The following is a 24693-nucleotide window of genomic DNA, read 5'->3' as shown; positions in this document are numbered from 1 at the left end:
ACTCATTGACAAACCTAATGGCAACATCAACAGTCACTTTGCTTGTACAGTGTAAATTTCATCAAATATCCATTTTTGGTTCCAAATTGGATGCAAATGAAGTCTGTGGTTGAACCAGAGAGTGAAGGAGGTGGGATCGCGAGGCATGAAAGTGATTCATTAGTAACAAGATTGGGATAATTAAAGCATGTGTTGTCTTAGGGGAATTCTGATTGGTTTTTCAGTCACTTCAAAGGCCCTGGCACCTTTGGCTAGAGCGCTGAGGTGTCAGGGATACCAGTTTACAGGATGCCCAATGTGCCTTGACAGCGTGGGCATCCTGGCATCTGTTCAGTCAGAGAGCAGAGGAGAGTCACCTGTACGTGTTCTTCCTGAACATGTTGGCAGTGCTAACACACTGGAGAGTCCGACAGCGAGGAGTGGTTTATTATTTTACACTAGCTAGTCATACCGAAACCTCGGCCAGCTGCTGGTTTTGTCATCTTGCACTTACTGCCTTCATCTCCCAGGATGTTATGCAGGAGATGGCAATCTTTATATGAGGAGAAGTCATTAAAATGCTCTTCCTGTGGCCACTCCTATGTTCTCTATTCTTAAAAAAAGGTCACTGTAGTACAGTAGACACTTCATTTGGACAGATTATTATTATTCGTTTTCATTATCACTACTACTTGGAATAACGTCTCTGATCTCTCAAACAACAGAATAGAGAAGTGACTTTGCTGTGGGCACTGGGAAGAGGAGACTGGAGCCTTACTTGAACATGAGAGTGCTCATTGAAGTTGTCAGAAGAGAGGCTTTCAAAAGAGGAAGGGAGACTGCAGAGAGTTGGAGCACCTTTGCAGATGTTTGTCTTGAAAATAAATCTCCAAGCGTGTGTGTGTTTAAGGACGTGACCGTATTCTAATGAGTCATGCGTTGTTCTGCAGAGCTCTTGAAGTGTGTCAGTGAAGCTGGGGAACAGATGTCCCCTGGGATTCCTCCACTGCCTCTCCCCTGAGCCGCCAGCAACACAAGTAAGGGCCTCCACTTTCTTCTCCCTGTTGGGCTATTCTATTGCATAGAGTTTTGGCACACAATACAATGTACAGGGACTATATATAACCCTTTAAATATTATTGCAGTTGTGCATCCTTTCACCTTTATGAAATGCAGACAGTATTTTGCATAATTACAGACTAATGATGAATCTTTTTGTAGGGAGGATTGTGTAACATGCAAGGTTGCCATAGAACACAACTAATTGTCAGATTTTGAAACCTGCCCAGTTAGATACCCATGTTCACCCCAGCCAATTTGTCTTTTCACTATTCCACCATAGTCGGGGTTTAACTGCCTTATACCCTATGAATTAAGATTGCTTTTGAATGCGTACTGATGTTGGCTGTCCTATCACTGAAGGCAAGTTTGAGGGAGGTAGTTGTTGAATTCCATGAGATAGACCAGAATTCCATGAGATAGACCAGAATTCCTTGAGAGAGACCAGAATTCCATGAGATAGTGCCTTTTGAAAGCCCTCAGTCGAGGTAGAATACCAAGGTGCATTTTAGAAATGTGGTTGTACACTGATAGTTAATGAGCCCATCAACTAACATTTTTTTTATTGCTAATTTAGTTTGGCGGCCAGCTATCTAAACGTGTTATCAATGGTCGAATTACTGTCTGGGGGCCCCCATTGATTTTGTTCGTCAGTCTCACTCAGATATATTAAAAACTGGAAACATTTCTCTCCACCCTATGGCAAAATGTGTATAATTGCAGGAAATCATCTGTAAAACAGTTAATCTTCCTCTCCGCCCCGTGGTAAATTAGTAGAATTGCATGAAATTAGTCATAAAATTGCTAAATATTCTCTGCACCCCATGGCAAAACTCTACACCCCCCCATCAAAGTTGCCCATCCCTGAGATAGGCAAAAAGTAGCTATAGTGTGTTTGGGGATCATGTGCACAGTACAATGTAATCACAATCAGAAATGTAGAAATAAAAAATGGCATCTGAATGTTATTTACAATTCAGGAGCTTAATAATTCATGTTGACCATATGTATTTGATAAGCAGATAAAAGTGATAAAAGATGGCACGCTCACTGCAATTTCCATTTTGCCTAATTTATTATTAGTCTAATGTCGCCATCTAGTGGTTAACTGTAGTACAGTGGCGGGTACAGCACACATTCTGTGGTCATAGGTCATACGGTCATTGGCATTTGTTTATGACAGCGTTATACAGGATTTAGGACGGGAGATTACCATTGCCTTGTTTTGCTATGACTAAACTGCTTGTTTTGTCGACACGTATTTTAGTTTTTTTAGGGTGTATAAATCATTGTGACAAGTAAACTAGTTGCGTTCCTTTCATTGCCAAACAATTATTTATTTATGACAAATCCCACCCAATTGTTGTGGTTTTTAACAATGCCGCTCGCACAACAATTTAAATCGTTCCCAAACATTCCATGACGGTTTGTTTATCGTTACAACCAACAATCAATCAGTAGTTTTTTGGGGGGGTTGATGTCTGTCACAAAGGTTTTCTCTCAAATTGAGCTAACTTGCTAATTTTTCAAAAAAATGGATAGGCATCCCAAGCGAAGAGCTCAAATGATATTCAAGAAAAGTGAACAAGGTAAAAACAAAGATGACAGTAAGAAAAATGCCAATGAAAGAGCGGGCCCTGCATCTATCTAATGCCCACAAGTTCAACACACCTCAAGGAAGACATTCAAGGTCGACCAGTTACATTTGAAAAGGAGAGGGCATCATCATCAGTCAGTAAACAGACTAAAGCCAAATCTGATCATCCCATGAACTCTCAAGTGCAGGTCATCAAGGGGGAGATCCTCACACCTGCTCCAGGTCAGGCCAAGGTAAAAGTTGCTTGAGAACCAACAACGCATCGTCAAGGATGTCCACCTGCAGCTCCCACTATAGACTTTTCCAAACCGATCCATGTTGTCCACAAAAATGGGATGACCTTCACAGTATTGGATGGTAAAGCCATAACGCTCAGTAAAGTTCCATACCCACCAGCTGTTCAGGTGAATGGTCCACCACCTCCAGTCAAGAAGGTGAACACTAGAGGGATGAATCTCACCATGCCACCATCAGACGCAGGTATGAATACGAGCTTACCTAAATTATACATACGGACGGTTTATACTTTTCAGCACATCATAGTCACCTATTGAGTTCATTCACAAACCAATAATCTATGTGAACATTTTCCTTCTAGAAAAAAAAATTCTGTGATGTCCTTCACCCCTCAACCGTCCTGCTGCTCTGCAGGGACAAGTGTTCCTGGGGCGTAGTCTTGTCCCATGACCGTGATGTCCTTCACCCCTCAACCGTCCTGCTGCTCTGCAGGGACAAGTGTTCCTGGGGCGTAGTCTTGTCCCATGACCGTGATGACAATGGTCACCAATACCACCAGCTCCTCTGTTGCATACACACGGGCTGCAGATAAAGCAAATAGCTCACTGTCTGGCTATCCCTCACCAGACACACTTTCATTTAGTGCACAAGTATAAAAACCCATAAACGTACAGATTTTAGTCTCTCCATACAACTTACACAGACTACAAAAACACACTTTTATCAACATGACAAATCTAAAACTACAGTTCATGTTTTAATAGAGATGGATGGCATTATTTAAAAAAAACATTTTATTTAACCTTTATTTAACTAGGCAATTGGCCATAACAAATTCTTATTTACAATGATGGCCTACCCCAGACGATGCTGGGCCAATTGTGCGCCGCCCTATGGGACTCCCAATTACGGCCGGGTGTGATACATCCTGGATTTGAAACAGGGACTGTAGTCACACCTCTTGCACTGAGATGCAGTGCTTTAGACCGCTGCGCCACTCAGGAGCCACAGTAGCTGCTATAACAGTAAACTGGAATAATACATTGCAGTATGAAGATTAATACAGTAGTTGTTTTGGTTTGGTCTTCCCCCAGGCTCTAATGTCCAGGGTGATACAGCAGCAGCCTCTCAGAGTACCAGCCCAGTCTCCATATTCTTCCAGACTACTGCCTGCCCACATCCCCACCCAACAGCCACTACCTCTGGTGGTAAGCCTGGAGAATGCAAGCGTGAAGCCAGACACTCTGGCAGCAACCTTGAAGAAGCTCTCAAACCCAGGAAAATCAGCAGTCAACAGGCATACTACAATTCTGCCAGTGTGATTCTCTCTACAATCATGCCATCCAGCTCCAGATGTCTCCAAATACCACTCTCTAACCTGACTTACCCAGACATGTATCCTCCATCTCCCATGCCACATCCGGTGGGCCTCTTCCCCACCCCTCGCTTCCCATTTGCTCTGCCCTACTTCATGTCTGGACCCCAGTTTTATCCACCAGGGTAAGCAAAGCATGCTGTTCCATGTTGAATACCAATTAAGTACTACCGTATGTAAGTTTGATGTTTTATAATTGTGCAGGTTAGTGGTGAAAATTGAACTATGGTCATTTGAAACGCCATCATCCTGGGATTGTTGTCTTTTTTTTTCAGATCATACCATTACCCACACGACCCACACTCCCATACTCCTACCCAGTTCTCCAACCCCAGGAGTTCTCCAACCCCATGATTAATCCTATGTCTACTCCAGGCTACTCCTATGATGACAACTACGATCAGCACGAGTCCACGTTCTCCCTTCCCAACAGAGACTAACCGTTTCGGCGGGGCAGAGATGTCAAGGTCAAAGGTAGACCCCCACTACCTCTGAGCTCCTGGGTTAGGTCCCACCACTGGATGTGCATGACCTGGAGAACATCTTCACCAACTCTGCGCCAGAGAACCCTGCCAGTGTCTAAGAGGTCCAAGTCACCAATGAGGAGGACGAGGAAGAAGTACACGTGATGAGAATTCTCTAGGATCAAACCAAAGTGACATCCTTTAGTAAAATCCCTGTTAGAGACAATTTGTTGATTCAGTGAATCAGTACATTGTGTTGTATATAAACACCCCAAGAAGTTTTGATCTAAAAATTAATTAATAGTTACTGTTATTCTGAAGTAATTTGTTTTTTAAAGATAAATACTGTTTTATGAGATTGATCTCTGCTCTGTACAAGATTACATTTTGCAGTATTTTAAGGTGTTTAATAGGAAGTCTATTTATTTATGCCTTTTTGTTCTACAAATACCTAGTTTATAAGGAGAAGGGGGTGCTTTGCTGGTTTTATGCAGACTGAGAGTCCAGGCATAGACATAGGTACTACTGGCCTATGCAGAGTACTGTGCTCTTTGTATAGAAATCAGATACAAATGCCAATGAACCAATAATACATGCGGAGTGGCCATTTTTACACAAGTACAGCAAATACTGTACATCCAATGTTGTTAATAACTTGCATGTAACTATGCAATGATGTATGTTTCTTAGTAAATGTAAATGAGGTTATGGTACAGTTGCCTGTCTGGCCATCTGTTTTGAAATTGTTATCCATCAATAGTTAGGAAAGTCCTAACTGAACAAAGACATCACAGTTGGCTGGACGGAGAGCCCTCTGGGCAGACGATGGCGACTATTTTGTCATCCAATCAGATTTTCTATATGACGGGCGTATAGTATGATCGATAGGGCATTTGGCCAATGTTGTGTAAAAGTTTGTGTGCGGAGGCGTTTCCAGGAAGAGTCGTTTCATTTTTCTGTAATGGCGGACCACGGAGACGGTGAAAGTATTGTGTTTAACGACAACAGGTGAGGTGATAGCGAATAAAGCCAAGTGAATCATATTTTTCAGAAGTACTGTTTTCTACGGTTGTTAGCTAGTTTGACATGAAGGTGAACGTGTCCTCCCAATGTCTGATTTGTTACATGCGCTGCAGGCGACTAGTGCATTCGGTGCTGACTATTCAATGTGGCCACGCTAGCAGCTAACATCATTAGCTAGCCTCCCTCCTGACTCGTGGATTTTTCTAAACTATGATGCTATTTAGCTAGCTGCGCGTCGATTTAAATTGCATAACATTAGCAACCTAGCTAGTTATCGTAACTAGCCTTACATTAGGTAGCTAACTAACTAGTGTACACTACCCTTACTGTGTTGATATGCGTATTACCAGTACACATTTGCTAGCTACGGTTAGTGTGTTCATGTGGGTATTAGCAGTTTATGTAGGTAGCTAGCTAAAGTTAGTCAGTGAGACTGTCAAATTGAACTAACTTAGGATCATAACTTGATTGCATCGTTTGATCCCAACAAGTAATGTATAGCTAGTTAGACTGTAACATAATTTAGCTAGCTAACGTTAGCCTGATAACATGAATCATGATTTTGTGTGGGGTCACTAACGTTAACCTGTGTTGCAAACAATCAGCTGGGAAAGGGGAAGATAGCAAGCGAGTAGATATAGCAACTCGATGTTGTGTAGTTCGATCGTTATTTTGATTTGGTTCATGAGCCAGGTCCATTTGTTTTGTTTCTAGGATGGCGCAGCAGCAGACGCTGCGTTTCCGCGGCCCTGCTCCTCCTCCAACCCCAGTGATGCGTGGTCCACCCCCACTGCTCAGACCTCCACCTCCCCCCTTCGGTATGATGAGAGGGCCTCCACCACGGGGGCCACTGTTTGGGCGTCCGCCGTTTGACCCCAGCATGCCACCCATACCCCCACCAGGAGGCATGCCCCCACCACTCGGACCCCCTCACCTACAGGTACACCTGTCAGAGATGAAAGGGATAATTTCTGCCATTGGATCCATCCATCTTTTCTATAGAATGTGACTGTTACACATTTGGTTTGTCAGAGGTATGAATGCATTGAGAGTCTGAACATCTTAGACTGCATTGCAAGAATTAAAGGCTTGATATTTGAATGCATTTTTTTTGTGTGTATTTCAGAGACCTCCTTTTATGCCCCCGCCGATGGGCAGCATGCCCCCACCCCCAGGGATGCTATTCCCCCCTGGGATGCCCCCAGTTCCTGCTGCTGGAGCTCATACTCTGCCCCCTACTGAGGAGATCTGGGTGGAGAACAAGACACCTGAGGGAAAGGTAGAGAATGGCCTCTTACTTAAAGGAAAGATTGACCCGTTTGAATGTGTTATTATTTTTGTGCATCTCTGAGTGTTTTCATGTGTATTGGAGCTATTGCCGTCCAAGCAAGCAGAAATACAGCCGGTATGTCTAGTTTTGCATCCAGGCTGTATTTCTGCCTGCTATAGATCATCACTTAGATGCACAGAAACTATATAACATTCACAATGGGTAAATTTTTCCTTTAATTGAGATGTTACGGTAGTTCTCTATTTGAACCTATCTGAATGAATATTTTCCTGTTTCCACCTAGGCGTACTACTACAACGCCAGGACTCGAGAGTCAGCCTGGAGCAAACCTGAAGGGGTAAAGGTGATCCAGCAGTCAGAACTCAACCCTATGATGGTGACCCCGGCCGGAACAGGAGCCTCCTCCAATAGCAGCACTGCAGCCAGCACTACAGCTGCCACACCCTCTCCAGTGTCCACACAGGCACCTTCCCAGTCTCATACCATGAGTACCAGCCCAGACACCAACACCACCTCTTCTTTGTCCCAGACCATCACTAGTGAGTACAGCACTGGGAAATGGACATCTGGATCTTGTTTTAGTTCTCTGGACAGGTCTGATGGTTAGAAATCCTCTTGGTATGACAAATTAAGACTGATTTAGTGAAGATCACAAAGTTGGAAATGAGTAGTTTTCTGCTTGTCTATTGTTAGTTTTACTATATGTCCAGACTGTGTTGTAACACTCTGCTGGTCTTTGTCCAGCTTCTGCTGCTACAGATCTGCAGCCTGTGTCCTCCGTCCCCTCCAGTGTGGGAGTGACCACGATGGCAGTGGTCAGTGTAACCACAGTGCCATCCTCAGTGACACCAGTCCAGACTATGTCCCTGTTGCCCCAAAGTCTCCCGACTGGCCTGCCCCACCACACCATGTCCCAGCCTCACACCACAGCCACTATCCCAGGCTTCCCCCCAGGGGTCATGCACCCCTTCAGGGTGCCTCTACCAGGCATGCATATCCCACTGCCCGGTAAGACACTCTCTCCTCATCCCAAACCTCTCTACCTCCCTTAACATTACTGACCCTCCACCCCTTTCCATACTGTCATTAGTCATCTCTTCATTTGTTTGTCATCTTAACGTTAGGTCTTATTTTTATTCCTGTACATTTTATATTTTAGTCATTTAGCAGACACTCTTATCCAAAGCAGTAGTGAGTGCATTCAGTTTAATCTATTAAAAGTAATAGATTAAACTAATAATTGTGGAGGTAGAATGGTCTCGGCCATGGTTGGAGAGAGAAATAAGCTAATCAGAACTTGTATTTGTAGTTTTTTAATTAAAAAAAAACTTATTCCACACAACTCCACATTCAGCTCTTTGACATTTTGTTTATTCTTGCACTGTAGTTATTGGAGAAACAAGTCTCTTTTAGTCCTGTAGATAGATGGCAGCATTGCCCATGTTCAGAAAAGGGTCAGCTAGTCGTCTGGAGAAAATAAATGCTGGAGAAAATTAAAATGCCTTTGAGACGATGTTCTATAAAGAAATAGGGTGTTTTTGTTGACTCACTTTGCAATATATATTAATTTAAAGGTGCAATATGCAGAAAACCCTCTCGCCATTTCCTGGTTGCTAAAATTGTGGTCCCGTGTGGCTCAGTTGGTAGAGCATGGCGCTTGCAACGCCAGGGTTGTGGGTTCATTCCCCACGGGGGGACCAGGATGAATATGTATGAACTTTCCAATTTGTAAGTCGCTCTGGATAAGAGCGTCTGCTAAATGACTTAAATGTAAATGTAAAATTCTAATAGTTTGCCTAATTTCAGTTTGTGACAAAACAAGCAATGTCTAGTTCAGAGTCAATGTACCATCTAAACTGCTGTGAAATGTCTTTTCAATAACCCAAAATATTATATTTTCAGCTGTTTGAAACTAGTGTTGAAAACCGAAAGTAAAAGGCGCAAAAACCAAACTTAAGGGGAAGCGTAGAAATAGCACACACACAACAGATCTACTGCTTCTTTGACTTGCTTTCAATGAGAATTTTAGATCTATATCTCATATTTCTATGTGAATTTGGTTGGGTCATCCAAAAAGTTACACATTGCAGCTTTAAATGTTTCGTTTAAAAAAAAATATATATATATAATTTTAATTCAATACTTTGCACATCTACATAACCTAATCAGCACTTTATTCATCCATCTGGTTGTTACCAGGAAGAGAATACTACATGTTGTTATCAAAGTGATAGTGGTTGTGGGCCTAGTTTTAATGTGTTGAAATCTGTGTCTGATCTGCCCTGGCAGCTTGCACCTCTCTCCTCCTGTGTTCAACACAATGCTTGCTTGTCCGTTCTTGCAGGTGTGGCAATGATGCAGATAGTAGGAGGTCCCTATATAAAGACAGTCTCCTCCAACCATAACGGTAATTCTTTCAAACATCTCCACTCACTATTCTGTTAGATGGCATGTTAGAGATTTGTTGTGAAAATTATGCTTATAATTTTTGGGCTCTTTTGGCACCGCCAAACAAGGTGGAATATTACTGTTGATTTTTTTTGTAGTTTTATTTCTTCAACATTAGTGAGTTAGACATATTCTAGGACTTTCTGTCTTGTGTTAAATGCTTTTTTTAAAGAGGAGATTTGGGAAGGAGGCATTTTGGATCTTGTATAGTGTTGAACAACCAATAGATGTTTGGACAAAACCGCAATGTGGACTTGTGTCAGTACTGTCGCCGTTATACTGTTTTTAGCTAGATTACTCTTTGCAGGGTTCGATTTTTGAGTGGTAATTTAGTCACTGGTATATAGGTCCTTGTTTTGACAGGCGACACACCTATTTTAGGTTAGGTTATTTTCCCTTTAGTACAGGAAATTCACATTTTATTAATGTTGTATGGTCATTTGATAATCATTTTCTTCTTGTGGCATACCTTGTGTGTTTTTGGTAACATCTCAGTGGCTCAGTTTTAGATGGTACCTGTGTACTCAAGGCTAAGCAGAGAAGGCCCTATATTTACAATTAGAAAATTAGGTCAAAGTATTGGAACTAAGACCTTTATATTTCAGGTGAATTCTCATGGGCTCTAAAATACATGCAGTGCATTCGGAAAGTATTCAGACCCCTTTACTTTTCCAAATGTTGTTACATTACAGCCTTATTCTAAAATGTATACACAAAATAATAATTCCTCAATCTATACACACTACCCCATAATGACAAAGCAAAAACAGGTTTTCTGAAAATTTTGCAAGAAATAACAAAAAAAAATGAATTATCACATTTACACATCATGCTACAAGCTTGTCACACCTGTATTTGGGAGGTTTCTCCCATTCTTCTCTGCAGATCCTCTCAAGCTCTGTCAGGTTGGATGGGGAGCGTTGCTGCACAGCTATTTTCAGGTCTCTCCAGAGATGTTCGATCGGGCTCAAGTCCGGGCTCTGGCCGGGCTACTCAAGGACATTGAGACTTGTCCCGAAGCCACTCCTGTGTTGTCTTAGCTGTGTGCTTAGGGTCGTTGTCCTGTTGGAAGGTGAACCTTCGCCCCAGCCCCATCAAGGATCTCACTACTTTGCTCCGTTGATCTTTCCCTCAATCTTGACTAGTCTCCCAGTCCTTGCCTCTGAAAAACATCCCCACAACATGATGCTGCCACCCACGCTTCACCGTAGGGATGGTGCCAGGTTTCTTCCAGACGTGACGCTTGGCATTCAGGCCAAAGAGTTTATTCTTTGTTTCATCAGACCAGAGAATCTTGTTTCTCTTGGTCTGAGTGTCTTTAGGTGCCTTTTGGCAAACTCCAAGTGGGCTGTCTTGCCTTTTACTGAGGAGTGGCTTCCATCTGGCCACTCTACCACAAAGGCCTGATTGGTGGAGTGCTGCAGAGATGGTTGTCCTTCTGGATGGTTCTCCCATCTCCACAGAGGAACTCTAGAACTCTGTCATAGTGACCATCGGGTTCTTGGTCACCTCCCTGACCAAGGCCCTTCTCCCCCGATTGCTCAGTTTGGCCAGGCGGCCAGCTCTAGGAAGAGTCCTGGTGGTTCCAAACTTCTTCCATTTAAGAATATTGGAGGCCACTGTGTTCTTAGGGATCTTCAATACTGAAGAAATGTTTTGGTACCCTTCCCCCAGATCGGCGCCTTGACACAATCCTGTCTCGGATCTCTACGGACAATTCCTTCGACCTCATGGCTTGTTTCTTTGCTCTGACATGAACTGTCAACTGTGGGACGTTATATAGACGTGTGTGTGCCTTTCCAAATCATGTCCAATCAATTGAATTTACCACAGGTGGACTCCAAGTTGTAGAAACATCTCAAGGATGATCAATGGAAACAGGATGCACCTGAGCTCAATTTCAAGTCTCATAACAGGGTCTGAATACTTCTGTAAATAACGTAATTTGCAAACATTTCTTAATCTATTTTCACTTGGTTATTATGGGGTATTGTGTGTAGATTGCAAACAATATATATATATTTAATACATTTTAGAATAAGACTAACGTAACAATGTGTAAAAAGTCAAGGGGTCTGAATACTTTCTGAAGGCACTGTACGTCCTCAGAACTTTTCAAGAATGAGCGACACAAGCTCTAGCAAAAGTGTCAACACAGCATTTTCCTTTTGGACCCTTTTACCCAAATGGAAGTAGATGCCCTACCCGCCCCTTGCTTTATGGCTTTGTTTAGATGTGCAGTAGAATGGGTTTATCAGACATGAATGTGTCTTAAGAAGTATTCTGTGTGTATTTGACCTTCCACAGGTATGCTGCCTGGCATGGGCCCTCCTCTTGTTCCCATGATGCACCACCCTCAGTTGGCCCTGGCGGCGCCCGCCTTGTCAGGCCTCCAGTTCCCAGAGTGGTCTGAGTACAAAACGGCCGACGGGAAAACCTACTACTACAACAACCGCACACTGGAGTCCACCTGGGACAAACCCCAGGAACTACGGGAGAAAGGTCGGTCTACTTAAAGCTTTGGATCTCTCCAACCAGCTAGCATTCATGCTCGACTGATTTAAGTGAGATTTTAGATGTTGCATATCTAATGTGTGTGAATTTTTCCTCTCCTGTAGAGAAAGAGGCAGAGAAGGCCAAAGAGAGACAGCAGGCCCTGGAGGAGGAGGCTATGGAGATGGAGGATGAACAGCCTAAAATAGAGCTCCCTAAGGAGGTGAAGGAGGTGAGAGGAGACCTGGAGCCATCTACTAGTCACACATCATTCTGGCCTGCATTTTATCATTTCAAACGGTCTATTATTAATGTCATCTAACTTAATAAAAGTTGTATTCCTTTCATTGAGCAGGTTAAGGAGGAGGAGATGACTGAAGAGGAGAAAGCAGCACAGAAAGCCAAGCCCGTTGCCACTAACCCAATACCTGGCACTCCCTGGTATGTAACAGAAAGCTAAGCCCGTGGCCACTAACCCAATAGCTGGCACTCCCTGGTATGTAACAGAAAGCTAAGCCCGTGGCCACTAACCCAATAGCTGCCACTCCCTGGTATGTAACAGAAAGCCAAGCCCGTGGCCACTAACCCAATAGCTGCCACTCCCTGGTATGTAACAGAAAGCCCGTGGCCACTAACCCAATAGCTGCCACTCCCTGGTATGTAACAGAAAGCCAAGCCCGTGGCCACTAACCCAATACCTGGCACTCCCTGGTATGTAACAGAAAGCCCGTGGCCACTAACCCAATAGCTGCCACTCCCTGGTATGTAACAGAAAGCCAAGCCCGTGGCCACTAACCCAATAGCTGCCACTCCCTGGTATGTAACAGAAAGCTAAGCCTGTGGCCACTAACCCAATAGCTGCCACTCCCTGGTATGTAACAGAAAGCTAAGCCTGTGGCCACTAACCCAATAGCTGCCACTCCCTGGTATGTAACAGAAAGCCAAGCCCATGGTCACTAACCCAATAGCTGCCACTCCCTGGTATGTAACAGAAAGCCCGTGGCCACTAACCCAATAGCTGCCACTCCCTGGTATGTAACAGAAAGCCCGTGGCCACTAACCCAATAGCTGCCACTCCCTGGTATGTAACAGAAAGCCCGTGGCCACTAACCCAATAGCTGCCACTCTGGTATGTGCCACTGATGGTAACAGAGCTATGTGCTGTTGTATGGAGGCGGAACTTGCATCAGTCACACGCCCTGGTGCCCTATTGAACTTGTGTGTGTAGGTGTATTGTGTGGACCGGTGACGAGCGGGTGTTCTACTACAACCCCACCACGCGTCTCTCCATGTGGGACCGGCCCGAGGAGCTGGTGGGGCGGGCCGACGTTGACAAGAACATCCAGGAACCACCTCATAAGAGAGGCCTGGAGGACGCCACCAGGAAGCTGGGTACGACCACACACAGGCACACTCTCATCCTGCCTCTGTAGGTGTTCATGACGATGGTCTCATCACTTCTCTCCCTCAGGAATCAGCAAAGAGGAGCTGGAGCAGGCAGCAGAGGAAGCTCTGGAGGATGAGCCTGTGAAGGCCAAGAAGAGGAAGTAAGTCCCCAGTCCTCTCCACCCAAGGGCCCAGCACACTTTACTAGGGGGCAGTAACAGCATGACAAAGCACTCAGTCATTCTCCATCGTCTGAACAGATAAAACAGCATGTACAAATTGAAATCAACCCATGATGTACTCGGGCTAAAAATATCTCAGTTCTTAGTTTAAGGTTAAGTTAGGGTGTTTGGTCGTGAAACCTAAATTGCTTGATTTTTGTATTTTCCTCTGGGGGTGGAGGGACTGACTCTTTCTGTGGGAAGTAGTTTTTAACCCAGCTTGTACTGACTTAGTAAAGCCTATGATGTCTTCACTGGTTCTGTTAAAGTGGTCAATCGATGGTCACTGTCCAGGTTACCCAATCAGTCACTGTTTCCCATCAGTGCCCTCCAAGCCTGCCTCTCCCGCTACCCTAAACACTGGTCCCGTTGCACAAGAGACTATTTTTCAGGGAAAAGGCCTGTAGAACACATGGTGATGCCAACAAGGTAACCAAGGTAACCACCTTGCTTGACCTCCTTCTTCTAGAACTACAGCTTTAGGAACCCCAATGAAGACGTTCACCTCCCCGTCTCGCCATAGCTATATGTGATAATGGAACACTGAATACAAATCCAAGACCGTGAATATCAGTGGTCAGGTATTTGACAAATCCTCCCCCTCTCAATCTTTATAACCTGTAGCACCTGTGCAAGACCCAACTTATATCATTTGGAGTCCACTCATTTGGTAGAGATGGACGGTAATTGATCAGTCAAGTATAGCAGAACGCCTGGGTAGAGAACATAGAAGAACATACTGTATCATTTCCCCAATTGAAGAAGTAAAGTTGCACCCCAGGCCAGCCCCCTAACCCCCCCCCCGTCTATCACCCTCCCCTGTGCCTGGGCCTTGACGTCTTCCCTCTGCTTGCAGGAAGGAGGAAGTGATGAAAGAGGCGGACTCTGAGAAAGAGGCAGCCATGGAGGCGGAGCTGAAGGCGGCCCGAGAGCGGGCCATCGTGCCCCTGGAGAAGCGCATGACACAGTTCAGGGACATGCTGCTGAAGAGAGGGGTAAAACACTTCAATCCAACGCAATACTGTAACGTTAGACACATTAATCTGAATGGAAGCCCACCAAGGTACACTCTTAAGTTACTTCTCCTTGTCTTTGGTGTTTTATTCCTGTTCTTCCTGCCTCTATCCCTGACCTCTATCTTATGCCCAGTTGATTGACAAGTACATTTCTGTTTATGTTTTGGTAATACTTCAAAAAAGTACATTCATAAAAGTTAGTTAAACATGTTATGTGCATATCTATAATAGTGTTGAATTGTAATGATAGACTAAGAATTTAACATTTCACTATTCTTTGTAGGGAAGAAATTATTTTATATCTATTTATTGTACATAATGGTGACTTTAAAAAAATGATATCTATTTTTTGAAAATGACATGCACATGCTGTAATGGATCAGTGTTTGGTTTTTCCAATACATTCATCAGATCTATATGTCTCCAGGCCTACCCTGCCAATGGCGGTCTTTATGTTCCTTGTTTACAAACTGGCATGCAGAGTAGATAATAGCTTGATGTCATTATGTTGTCATGTCCTCTAATTTGGGATCAGCTTTCATGTGTTCAGCTTCCTATTTCTGTATTACATGAATTATGTATCAACTTCTCTATCCTGGAAACTGTTGTTCAGAACCAAAAGAGGCATATTGCAACTTTGACGCATCCAAAGCAGAGATAAAACTAATTGGATTGTAAAATGTATTAAACTTCCCAAGCAGGGGAGTTATTGGTGCCTGGCTGCTCTCTGGAGCCTTTTCCAAGAGTACCACCAGGTGTGATGCAGGCCTTTATTGCATTGCTCTGCTGTAATTGCATTGTTCCTTTGGGTGTCACTAGTTTGAGGAGTAAAACGTGACTCATTCCAACCCTTTTAGATTTGAGGGGGATTGATTGGGCCGACGGGGGATTATTTTCCCCCCGAAGGAAATCAATTTGACTGATGACTGAAAGTGTTATGTGACTGTTGTTGAAGCCCACCTTGATTGGCCTGGTCTCACGCCCTCTGACCCCGTGCCCACAGGTCTCAGCGTTCTCTACGTGGGAGAAAGAGCTGCACAAGATAGTGTTTGATCCACGATACCTGCTGCTTAACCCCAAAGAGAGAAAGCAGGTATTGTACACTAACAGAACTCATTTATCATTTTAGTTTTTATTTGTTTCCATATTGTCATATTATGATATGAGCTGTGTTCCCCTTTGAGGGAAAGATCAGAGCTCTGCAGTCAGGTGGTATATGTATTTTCCAAGGGGTTATCTGGCAGTTCTGTCTTTATTTATGCTAACTGTTGTTCCATGCGTGTCTGCTGATCCTGTGCAGGTGTTTGACCAGTATGTGAAGACCCGAGCTGAGGAGGAGAGGAAGGAGAAGAAGAATAAACTGATGCAGTGTAAGGACGAGTTCAGGAAGATGATGGAGGAGGCCAAGCTCACTGCCAGGTCAGACCTCACTACAAACACTAGTTAACACGTTACCAGTCAGGTGATTAGTTAATACGTTACCAGTCAGGTGATTAGTTAATACGTTACCAGTCAGGTGATTAGTTAATACGTTACCGGTCAGGTGATTAGTTAACACGTTACCGGTCGGGTGATTAGTTAACACGTTACCGGTCGGGTGATTAGTTAACACGTTACCGGTCGGGTGATTAGTTAACACGTTACCGGTCGGGTGATTAGTTAACACGTTACCGGTCGGGTGATTAGTTAACACGTTACCGGTCGGGTGATTAGTTAACACGTTACCGGTCGGGTGATTAGTTAACACGTTACCGGTCGGGTGATTAGTTAACACGTTACAGCTCGGGTGATTAGTTAACACGTTACCGGTCGGGTGATTAGTTAACACGTTACCGCTCAGGTGATTAGTTAACACGTTACCGCTCAGGTGATTAGTTAACACGTTACCGCTCAGGTGATTAGTTAACACGTTACCGCTCAGGTGATTAGTTAACACGTTACCGGTCAGGTGATTAAGATAATATGTTACCAGTCAGGTGATTAAGATAATACGTTACCAGTCAGGTGGTTTAGATAATATGTTACCAGTCAGGTGATTAAGATAATATGTTACCAGTCAGGTGATTAAGATAATATGTTACCAGTCAGGTGATTAAGATAATATGTTACCAGTCAGGTGATTAGTTAACACGTTACCAGTCAGGTGATTAAGATATGTTACCAGTCAGGTGATTAAGATATGTTACCAGTCAGGTGATTAAGATAATATGTTACCAGTCAGGTGATTAAGATAATACGTTACCAGTCAGGTGGTTTAGATAATACGTTACCAGTCAGGTGATTAAGATAATACGTTACCAGTCAGGTGGTTTAGATAATACGTTACCAGTCAGGTGATTAAGATAATACGTTACCAGTCAGGTGATTAAGATAATACGTTACCAGTCAGGTGGTTTAGATGATACGTTACCAGTCAGGTGATTAAGATAATATGTTACCAGTCAGGTGATTAAGATAATATGTTACCAGTCAGGTGATTAAGATAATATGTTACCAGTCAGGTGATTAAGATAATATGTTACCAGTCAGGTGATTAAGATAATATGTTACCAGTCAGGTGATTAAGATAATATGTTACCAGTCAGGTGATTAAGATAATATGTTACCAGTCAGGTGATTAAGATAATATGTTACCAGTCAGGTGATTAAGATAACTAAACCACCTGACTGGTAACATATTATCTTAATCACCTGACTGGTAACATATTATCTTAATCACCTGACTGGTAACGTATTATCTTAATCACCTGACTGGTAACGTATTATCTTAATCACCTGACTGGTAACGTGTTAACTAAACCACCTGACTGGTAACATATTATCTTAATCACCTGACTGGTAACATATTATCTTAATCACCTGACTGGTAACGTGTTAACTAAACCACCTGACTGGTAACATATTAACACGTTACCAGTCAGGTGATTAAGATAATACGTTACCAGTCAGGTGATTAAGATAATACGTTACCAGTCAGGTGATTAAGATAATACGTTACCAGTCAGGTGATTAAGATAATACGTTACCAGTCAGGTGATTAAGATAATATGTTACCAGTCAGGTGGTTTAGTTAACACGTTACCAGTCAGGTGATTAAGATAATATGTTACCAGTCAGGTGATTAAGATAATATGTTACCAGTCAGGTGGTTTAGTTAACACGTTACCAGTCAGGTGATTAAGATAATATGTTACCAGTCAGGTGATTAAGATAATATGTTACCAGTCAGGTGGTTTAGTTAACACGTTACCAGTCAGGTGATTAAGATAATACGTTACCAGTCAGGTGATTAAGATAATACGTTACCAGTCAGGTGATTAAGATAATATGTTACCAGTCAGGTGGTTTAGTTAACACGTTACCAGTCAGGTGGTTTAGTTAACACGTTACCAGTCAGGTGATTAAGATAACATGTTACCAGTCAGGTGGTTTAGATAATATGTTACCAGTCAGGTGGTTTAGATAATATGTTACCAGTCAGGTGGTTTAGATAATATGTTACCAGTCAGGTGGTTTAGATAATATGTTACCAGTCAGGTGGTTTAGATAATATGTTACCGGTCAGGTGGTTTAGTTAACACGTTACCGGTCAGGTGATTAGTTAACACGTTACCGGTCAGGTGATTAGTTAACACGTTACCGGTCAGGTGATTAGTTAACACGTTACCGGTCAGGTGATTAAGATAATACGTTACCGGTCAGGTGATTAGTTAACACGTTACCGGTCAGGTGATTAAGATAATACGTTACCGGTCAGGTGATTAAGATAATACGTTACCGGTCAGGTGATTAAGATAATACGTTACCGGTCAGGTGATTAAGATAATACGTTACCGGTCAGGTGATTAAGATAATATGTTACCGGTCAGGTGGTTTAGATAATATGTTACCGGTCAGGTGGTTTAGTTAATACGTTACCAGTCAGGTGGTTTAGTTAATACGTTACCAGTCAGGTGATTAGTTAATACGTTACCGGTCGGGTGGCTAGTGTCTCTCAGGGAACTAAGAGTTGCTGTGTTCTTTGTTTCAGGACAACGTTCAGTGAGTTTGCCTCCAAGCACGCCAAGGACACACGGTTCAAGGCCATAGAGAAGATGAAGGACCGGGAGACCATCTTTATCGAGTTCATGACCGCTCTCAAGAAGAAAGAGAAGGAGGACTCCAAGAACAGAGGAGAGAAGGTGAGCGCTGGACTGGAAACCTCCATGGCCACTGAAAACAGTAGCCTGAGGAAGTGATATGCTGGACAAGTAACTACATACCTGGATTGTGTGCTTAGTGAAACCTGGAAACGTTTGGAATATCTCATCGTGTCTATGTCCCTATTGTAAACCTGGTCTCTGTCCCAGGTGAAGCAGGACTTCTTTGAGTTGCTTGGTGACCACCAGCTGGATGGAGGGCAGCGCTGGAGCAAGGTGAAGGACAGGCTGGAGGGAGACCCTCGCTACAAGTCTGTGGAGAGCTCCAACACCAGAGAGGAACTCTACAAGCAGTATGTGGACAAGCAGGCCAAGGTGGGAGGAACAGGATATCACCTCAGAGGCTGCCCTTACTGTTCATATACTCACCGACTCCAGCTTGTCATCTGACATTTAACCCCATTCAGTGTCACGCTCTTAGATGCTGTTTAGCCTGTTGACGTGATGGCTGTCATGATGCCTGTAATGATTGCATGCCTCTGTGTACAGTGGGGAGAACAAGTATTTGATACACTGATGATTTTGCAGGTTTTCCTACTTACAAAGCATGTAGAGGTCTGTAATTTTTATCATAGGTACACTTCAACTGTGAGAGACGGAATCTAAAACAAAAATCCAGAAAATCACATTGTATGATTTTTAAGTAATTAATTTGCATTTTATTGCATGACATAAGTATTTGATACATCAGAAAAGCAGAACTTAATATTTGGTACAGAAACCTTAGTTTGCAATTACAGAGATCATACGTTTCCTGTAGTTCTTGACCAGGTTTGCACACACTGCAGCAGGGATTTTGGCCCACTCCTCCATACAGACTTTCTCCAGATCCTTCAGGTTTCGGGGCTGTCGCTGGGCAATACGGACTTTCGGCTCCCTCCAAAGATTTTCTATTGGGTTCAGGTCTGGAGACTGGCTAGGCCACTCCAGGACCTTGAGATGCTTCTTACGGAGCCACTCCTTAGTTGCCCTGGCTGTGTGTTTCGGGTCGTTGTCATGCTGGAAGACCCAGCCACGACCCATCTTCAATGCTCTTACTGAGGGAAGGAGGTTGTTGGTGTAGATCTCGCGATACATGGCCCCATCCATCCTCCCCTCAATACGGTGCAGTCGTCCTGTCCCCTTTGCAGAAAAGCATCCCCAAAGAATGATGTTTCCACCTCCATGCTTCACGGTTGGGATGGTGTTCTTGGGGTTGTACTCATCCTTCTATTCCTCCAAACACGGCGAGTGGAGTTTAGAGCAAAAAGCTCTATTTTTGTCTCATCAGACCACATGACCTTCTCCCATTCCTCCTCTGGATCATCCAGATGGTCATTGGCAAACTTCAGACGGGCCTGGACATGCGCTGGCTTGAGCAGGGGGACCTTGCGTGCGCTGCAGGATTTCAATCCATGACAGCGTAGTGTGTTACTAATGGTTTTCTTTGAGACTGTGGTCCCAGCTCTCTTCAGGTCATTGACCAGGTCCTGCCGTGTAGTTCTTGGCTGATCCCTCACCTTCCTTATGATCATTGATGCCCCACGAGGTGAGATCTTGCATGGAGCCCCAGACCGAGGGTGATTGACCGTCCTCTTGAACATCTTCCATTTTCTAATAATTGCGCCAACAGTTGTTGCCTTCTCACCAAGCTGCTTGCCTATTGTCCTGTAGCCCATCCCAGCCTTGTGCAGGTCTACAATTTTATCCCTGATGTCCTTACACAGCTCTCTGGTCTTGGCCATTGTGGAGAGATTGGAGTCTGTTTGATTGAGTGTGTGTACAGGTGTCTTTTATACAGGTAACAAGTTCAAACAGGTGCAGTTAATACAGGTAATGAGTGGAGAACAGGAGGGCTTCTTAAAGAAAAACTAACAGGTCTGTGAGAGCCGGAATTCTTACTGGTTGGTAGGTGATCAAATACTTATGTCATGCAATAAAATGCAAATTAATTACTTAAAAATCATACAATGTGATTTTCTGGATTTTTGTTTTAGATTCCGTCTCTCACAGTTGAAGTGTACCTATGATAAAAATGACAGACCTCTACATGCTTTGTAAGTAGGAAAACCTGCAAAATCGGCAGTGTATCAAATACTTGTTCTCCCCACTGTATATGATGATGTTTTTGATGGCTTCTCTCTGCCTCCAGAACATGGACTCTGATAAGGAGAAGGAGCTGGAGCGTGCCGCCAGGATAGAGGCCAGTCTGAGGGAGAGGGAGCGCGAGGTGCAGAAGGCCCGCTCTGAGCAGACCAAGGAGATCGACAGAGAACGGGAGCAGCATAAGAGGGAGGAAGCCATCCAGCACTTCAGAGCCCTCATGTCAGATATGGTGAGCTCACACCATCCGCTGAAGTTGGTTTACCCAATAAGGCACCGACAGGACTACATTTGTAGCTGAGAACTTGGGTGAACCAAACATTTATTTAGATTAAACCCAGTTTGATATGGCCACTGGAAGATCATCTCAGCCAGGCAGATCAGAGACAAGAAAGGAAACGTTGTTTTTAGATTGACCTTGTTAATGACCAGACTTGTACACTGATTTTGTATTATGTGGACGAGGAACCATGTGCCAGGTCTTAATGCAGCTGGTGTGTTGTGATCAGGTGAGGTCGTCTGACGCGTCGTGGTCAGACACCCGGCGTAACCTGCGTAAGGACCACCGCTGGGAGTCCGCCTCTCTGCTGGAGAGAGACGAGAAGGAGAAACTGTTCAACGAACACGTTGAGGCGCTCTCCAAGAAGAAGAAGGAGAACTTCAGACAGCTACTGGACGAGACCGTCATGGTGAGAGACAATGTTTGGGCTGGTGTTACGCTGTCATTACAGGGCATATATGTACATCAGTGTATTAACTTAACATGCTGCTGATATAAAGGTGGTACTGTAAACCTCCAAGTCATATACTGTGTGCATGTCATTCAGACAGAGTATTGTCCTGTGACGGATGACTTGGTAGTTCGTGCTTTGATTGAGTGTTTGCCACAGATCACACTGACCACCACGTGGAAGGAGGTGAAGAAGATCATTAAAGAGGATCCTCGCTGTATCAAGTTCTCCAGTAGTGACAGAGTAAGATCTTTCTCTTTTACCTTGCTGTGTTCTACTGGTTGAGTCGGCCACCCATGTACTCCGTGTTCTACTGGTTGAGTCGGCCACCCATGTACTCTGCGTTCTACTGGTTGAGTCGGCCACCCATGTACTCTGCGTTCTACTGGTTGAGTCGGCCACCCATGTACTCTGCGTTCTACTGGTTGAGTCGGCCACCCATGTACTCTGTGTTCTACTGGTTGAGTCGGCCACCCATGTGCTCTGTGTTCTACTGGTTGAGTCGGCCACCCATGTACTCGGTGTTCTACTGGTTGAGTCGGCCACCCATGTACTCTGTGTTCTACTGGTTGAGTCGGCCACCCATGTACTCTGTGTTCTACTGGTTGAGTCGGCCACCCATGTACTCTGTGTTCTACTGGTTGAGTCGGCCACCCATGTACTCTGTGTTCTACTGGCTGAGTCGGCCACCCATGTACTCTGTGTTCTACTGGCTGAGTCGGCCACCCATGTACTCTGTGTTCTACTGGTTGAGTCGGCCACCCATGTACTCTGCGTTCTACTGGTTGAGTCGGCCACCCATGTACTCTGCGTTCTACTGGTTGAGTCGGCCACCCATGTACTCTGCGTTCTACTGGCTGAGTCGGCCACCCATGTACTCTGCGTTCTACTGGCTGAGTCGGCCACCCATGTACTCTGTGTTCTACTGGTTGAGTCGGCCACCCATGTACTCTGTGTTCTACTGGTTGAGTCGGCCACCCATGTACTCTGTGTTCTACTGGTTGAGTCGGCCACCCATGTACTCGGTTAACACCAGGCAAAGACGCTGAGCGGTTCGTCTTCTTTTGGTTTGTAGAAAAAACAGAGGGAGTTTGAAGACTACATCAAAGACAAGTACATCACAGCCAAAGCTGACTTCAGAACGCTTCTGAAAGAGACCAAGTTCATCACTTACAGGTGAGTACAGCAACGGGCTGGATTGTGACATTCTTTCACTGGTAGCTGGGTGAATATGTATCACAGGTTGGTTCATTTTAATGGCATTTATACTTGTGTAAATTAGGTGTGTTTAAGACTGGAGAGTTTTAAACAATTATTAGATGAATTGAGTCAGTAGGAGGTGCTATTGGTCCATCTGCATTGCCTCTTTACTGACCCCCCCATGTTGTCGTCCTCTCAGGTCGCGGAAGTTGCTCCTGGAGTCTGACCAGCACCTGAAGGACGTGGAGAAGGTTCTGCAGAATGACAAGCGTTACCTGGTGCTGGACTGTGTCCCGGATGAGAGGAGAAAACTCCTCATGTTCTACATCGAGGACCTGGACCGCCGGGGTCCCCCTCCTCCCCCCACCGCCTCGGAGCCCACGCGCCGCTCCACCAAGTGACCAGAGACTGCTAGAAAACCTGAGCATGAACCAGCCCTGCACCTGTTCTAGTGCAGTATTAAACTGTAATGTCCTAATGCCTTGTGGTAAACCTGGAACATCCATCCTTGTATTTATTAAAGTGTCAGTAGTGCAGAGCTCTGGCTCTCCTCTCTACAGGGCCTGATGATGTGCCACTGCTCTAACCCCTGACATCTGACCTTTTGGCTCAGCTGAGGTCACAGGGATCGGCGTAGTAATACATCTGCAGCCACCTATGACGTTAGACAACTGTAAATGATGAACTCTGCTGTTTCTGTGACTCAAGGCATCGCAGGCCTTAGTAACTGTTTTTAGGGTGTCGTTGACATCGACCAACTCACAGTACAGTTTGAATGTTAACGTTTATTCTCAGTGGTTTAATTTTGATGCGTTGCTTTTTCTGTACATGTTTACTGGAATAAAAGCAACTTTTCTTTTTTTAACAATGCAGTCCTGTGATATGTTAATAGTTAATCTAAAAATCTTTAAGTTTAAACTCGGGATCACTGAGCCCATAATAAAGACATGAATAATTAATGTACCTATTTTTTTTTATTAGATTTTGTAAAGTTCTTAAAAAAAAATTGGAACAAAAAGCTTGCTACGTTGTTTTAATCAATACTACCCGGTAACAGCGGTTCCTCTGCATGTTTTAAAACCTTCATGAAGATAAATAATGAATGAAACGGAAGGGGCAGGAGAGGTCAAAGGGCGTCAAGCGCACACCATCTCAGGGATGCAAAGGTTGAGTTTGTAGAGCCAGTCTCAGGTCATCTCCCCAATGCAAAGCTTCTAAGGAACAAAAAAGTATCGTCCCTGCATTTATGTGCATAACCTTAAACTACAGCAACAACTTAAGAGGGGGAACCTTTTAAAATGGACAAACAAAAAGATGTTGACAGCCATCGTTCTTCAGTGTTCTGGATGCAACAGAGGGCAACCCTAGATTTACAACATGGGTGCAAGTCTGAGGTGGAGCGGATGAAGAGAGCTGCAACGCTGTCTGTGTCTCTTCACAAGTTGCAGTGCGGCCAGAGATTCCCAGCCTTGCGGCCCTCTCCCAGGTGAGTGTGATCAGCCAGTCAGGAGGCTCTATGCTGGTCTGTGCTGCTCCATCCATTAGTTGACCTTGTCTTGGAATATGTAGAGGTTGTTGGTGGCGGCCACGGCGATAATGTTCTCAGAGGGGTGCCAGGCGCTGTGCAGGATCTTCTTGCTGAAGTCCAGGCTGTCCACGCTGATCTCGTCCTTGCGTCTCTTGCCCCCTACACACACCTTCCTGGGCTTCAGGATGGCCCGGGGCTTGCTGTTCTCCCTCGACGCCTCCAGGGTCACGTCACGCTTGGTGTTGCGGTCGAACATGCGGAAGAAGTTGTTGTACGAGCCGGTCATGATCACACTGCGGAGAGAGAGGGGGGGGGGGACACATCAATCCCCTTTATCCAACCTTAGCTATTCATACATAGATGT

The 24693-nt window shown here is 44.4% G+C and overlaps 2 protein-coding genes across 5 annotated transcripts in view; one reads left to right on the top strand and one right to left on the bottom strand.

The window, feature by feature from the left end:
* The first annotated feature begins 5612 nt into the window (after window positions 1-5612).
* Window positions 5613-23669, top strand: LOC139537807 (transcription elongation regulator 1-like). 2 transcript variants are annotated; one of them, XM_071339603.1, is made up of 21 exons: window positions 5613-5719; window positions 6449-6674; window positions 6861-7013; window positions 7309-7564; window positions 7785-8033; window positions 9370-9432; window positions 11781-11975; window positions 12092-12198; window positions 12322-12407; window positions 13195-13358; window positions 13438-13513; window positions 14430-14568; window positions 15593-15682; window positions 15890-16008; window positions 18620-18770; window positions 18939-19103; window positions 20920-21102; window positions 21380-21559; window positions 21761-21844; window positions 22677-22777; window positions 23001-23669. In XM_071339603.1, the coding sequence occupies exons 1-21, from the start codon at window positions 5673-5675 to the stop codon at window positions 23200-23202; spliced, it is 3036 nt and encodes a 1011-aa protein (XP_071195704.1). In that variant the 5' UTR covers window positions 5613-5672; the 3' UTR covers window positions 23203-23669. The 2 variants fall into 2 exon arrangements, with proteins under 2 accessions (XP_071195704.1, XP_071195703.1); XM_071339602.1 differs by having other exon boundaries at window positions 7770-8033.
* Window positions 23567-24693, bottom strand: part of LOC139537808 (serine/threonine-protein phosphatase 2A 55 kDa regulatory subunit B beta isoform) — a 139473-nt gene continuing 138346 nt past the window's right edge. For 2 of the 3 annotated variants that reach the window (XM_071339605.1, XM_071339606.1), the window contains one exon: window positions 23757-24622. In XM_071339605.1, the coding sequence (XP_071195706.1) occupies window positions 24343-24622 (280 nt within the window). In that variant the 3' untranslated portion in view covers window positions 23757-24342. Of the gene's footprint in view, window positions 24623-24693 lie in introns of all 3 variants that reach the window. The other variant, XM_071339604.1, reaches the window with a different exon arrangement.

The sequence above is a fragment of the Salvelinus alpinus genome, chromosome 13 (assembly GCF_045679555.1).
Source record: "Salvelinus alpinus chromosome 13, SLU_Salpinus.1, whole genome shotgun sequence".
Lineage (NCBI taxonomy): Eukaryota > Metazoa > Chordata > Actinopteri > Salmoniformes > Salmonidae > Salvelinus > Salvelinus alpinus.
Note: the sequence above shows the minus strand (reverse complement) of the source record. Positions and strands in the feature narration are given on the sequence as shown.

Coding starts and splice junctions, on each gene's coding strand:
- LOC139537807 (XM_071339602.1), top strand. CDS start 5,673: ATGGCGGACCACGGAGACGGTGAAAGTATTGTGTTTAACGACAACAG. Junction 7,014..7,308: donor ACAAGACACCTGAGGGAAAG/GTAGAGAATGGC, acceptor GTTTCCACCTAG/GCGTACTACTACAACGCCAG. Junction 13,359..13,437: donor GGACGCCACCAGGAAGCTGG/GTACGACCACAC, acceptor TCTCTCCCTCAG/GAATCAGCAAAGAGGAGCTG.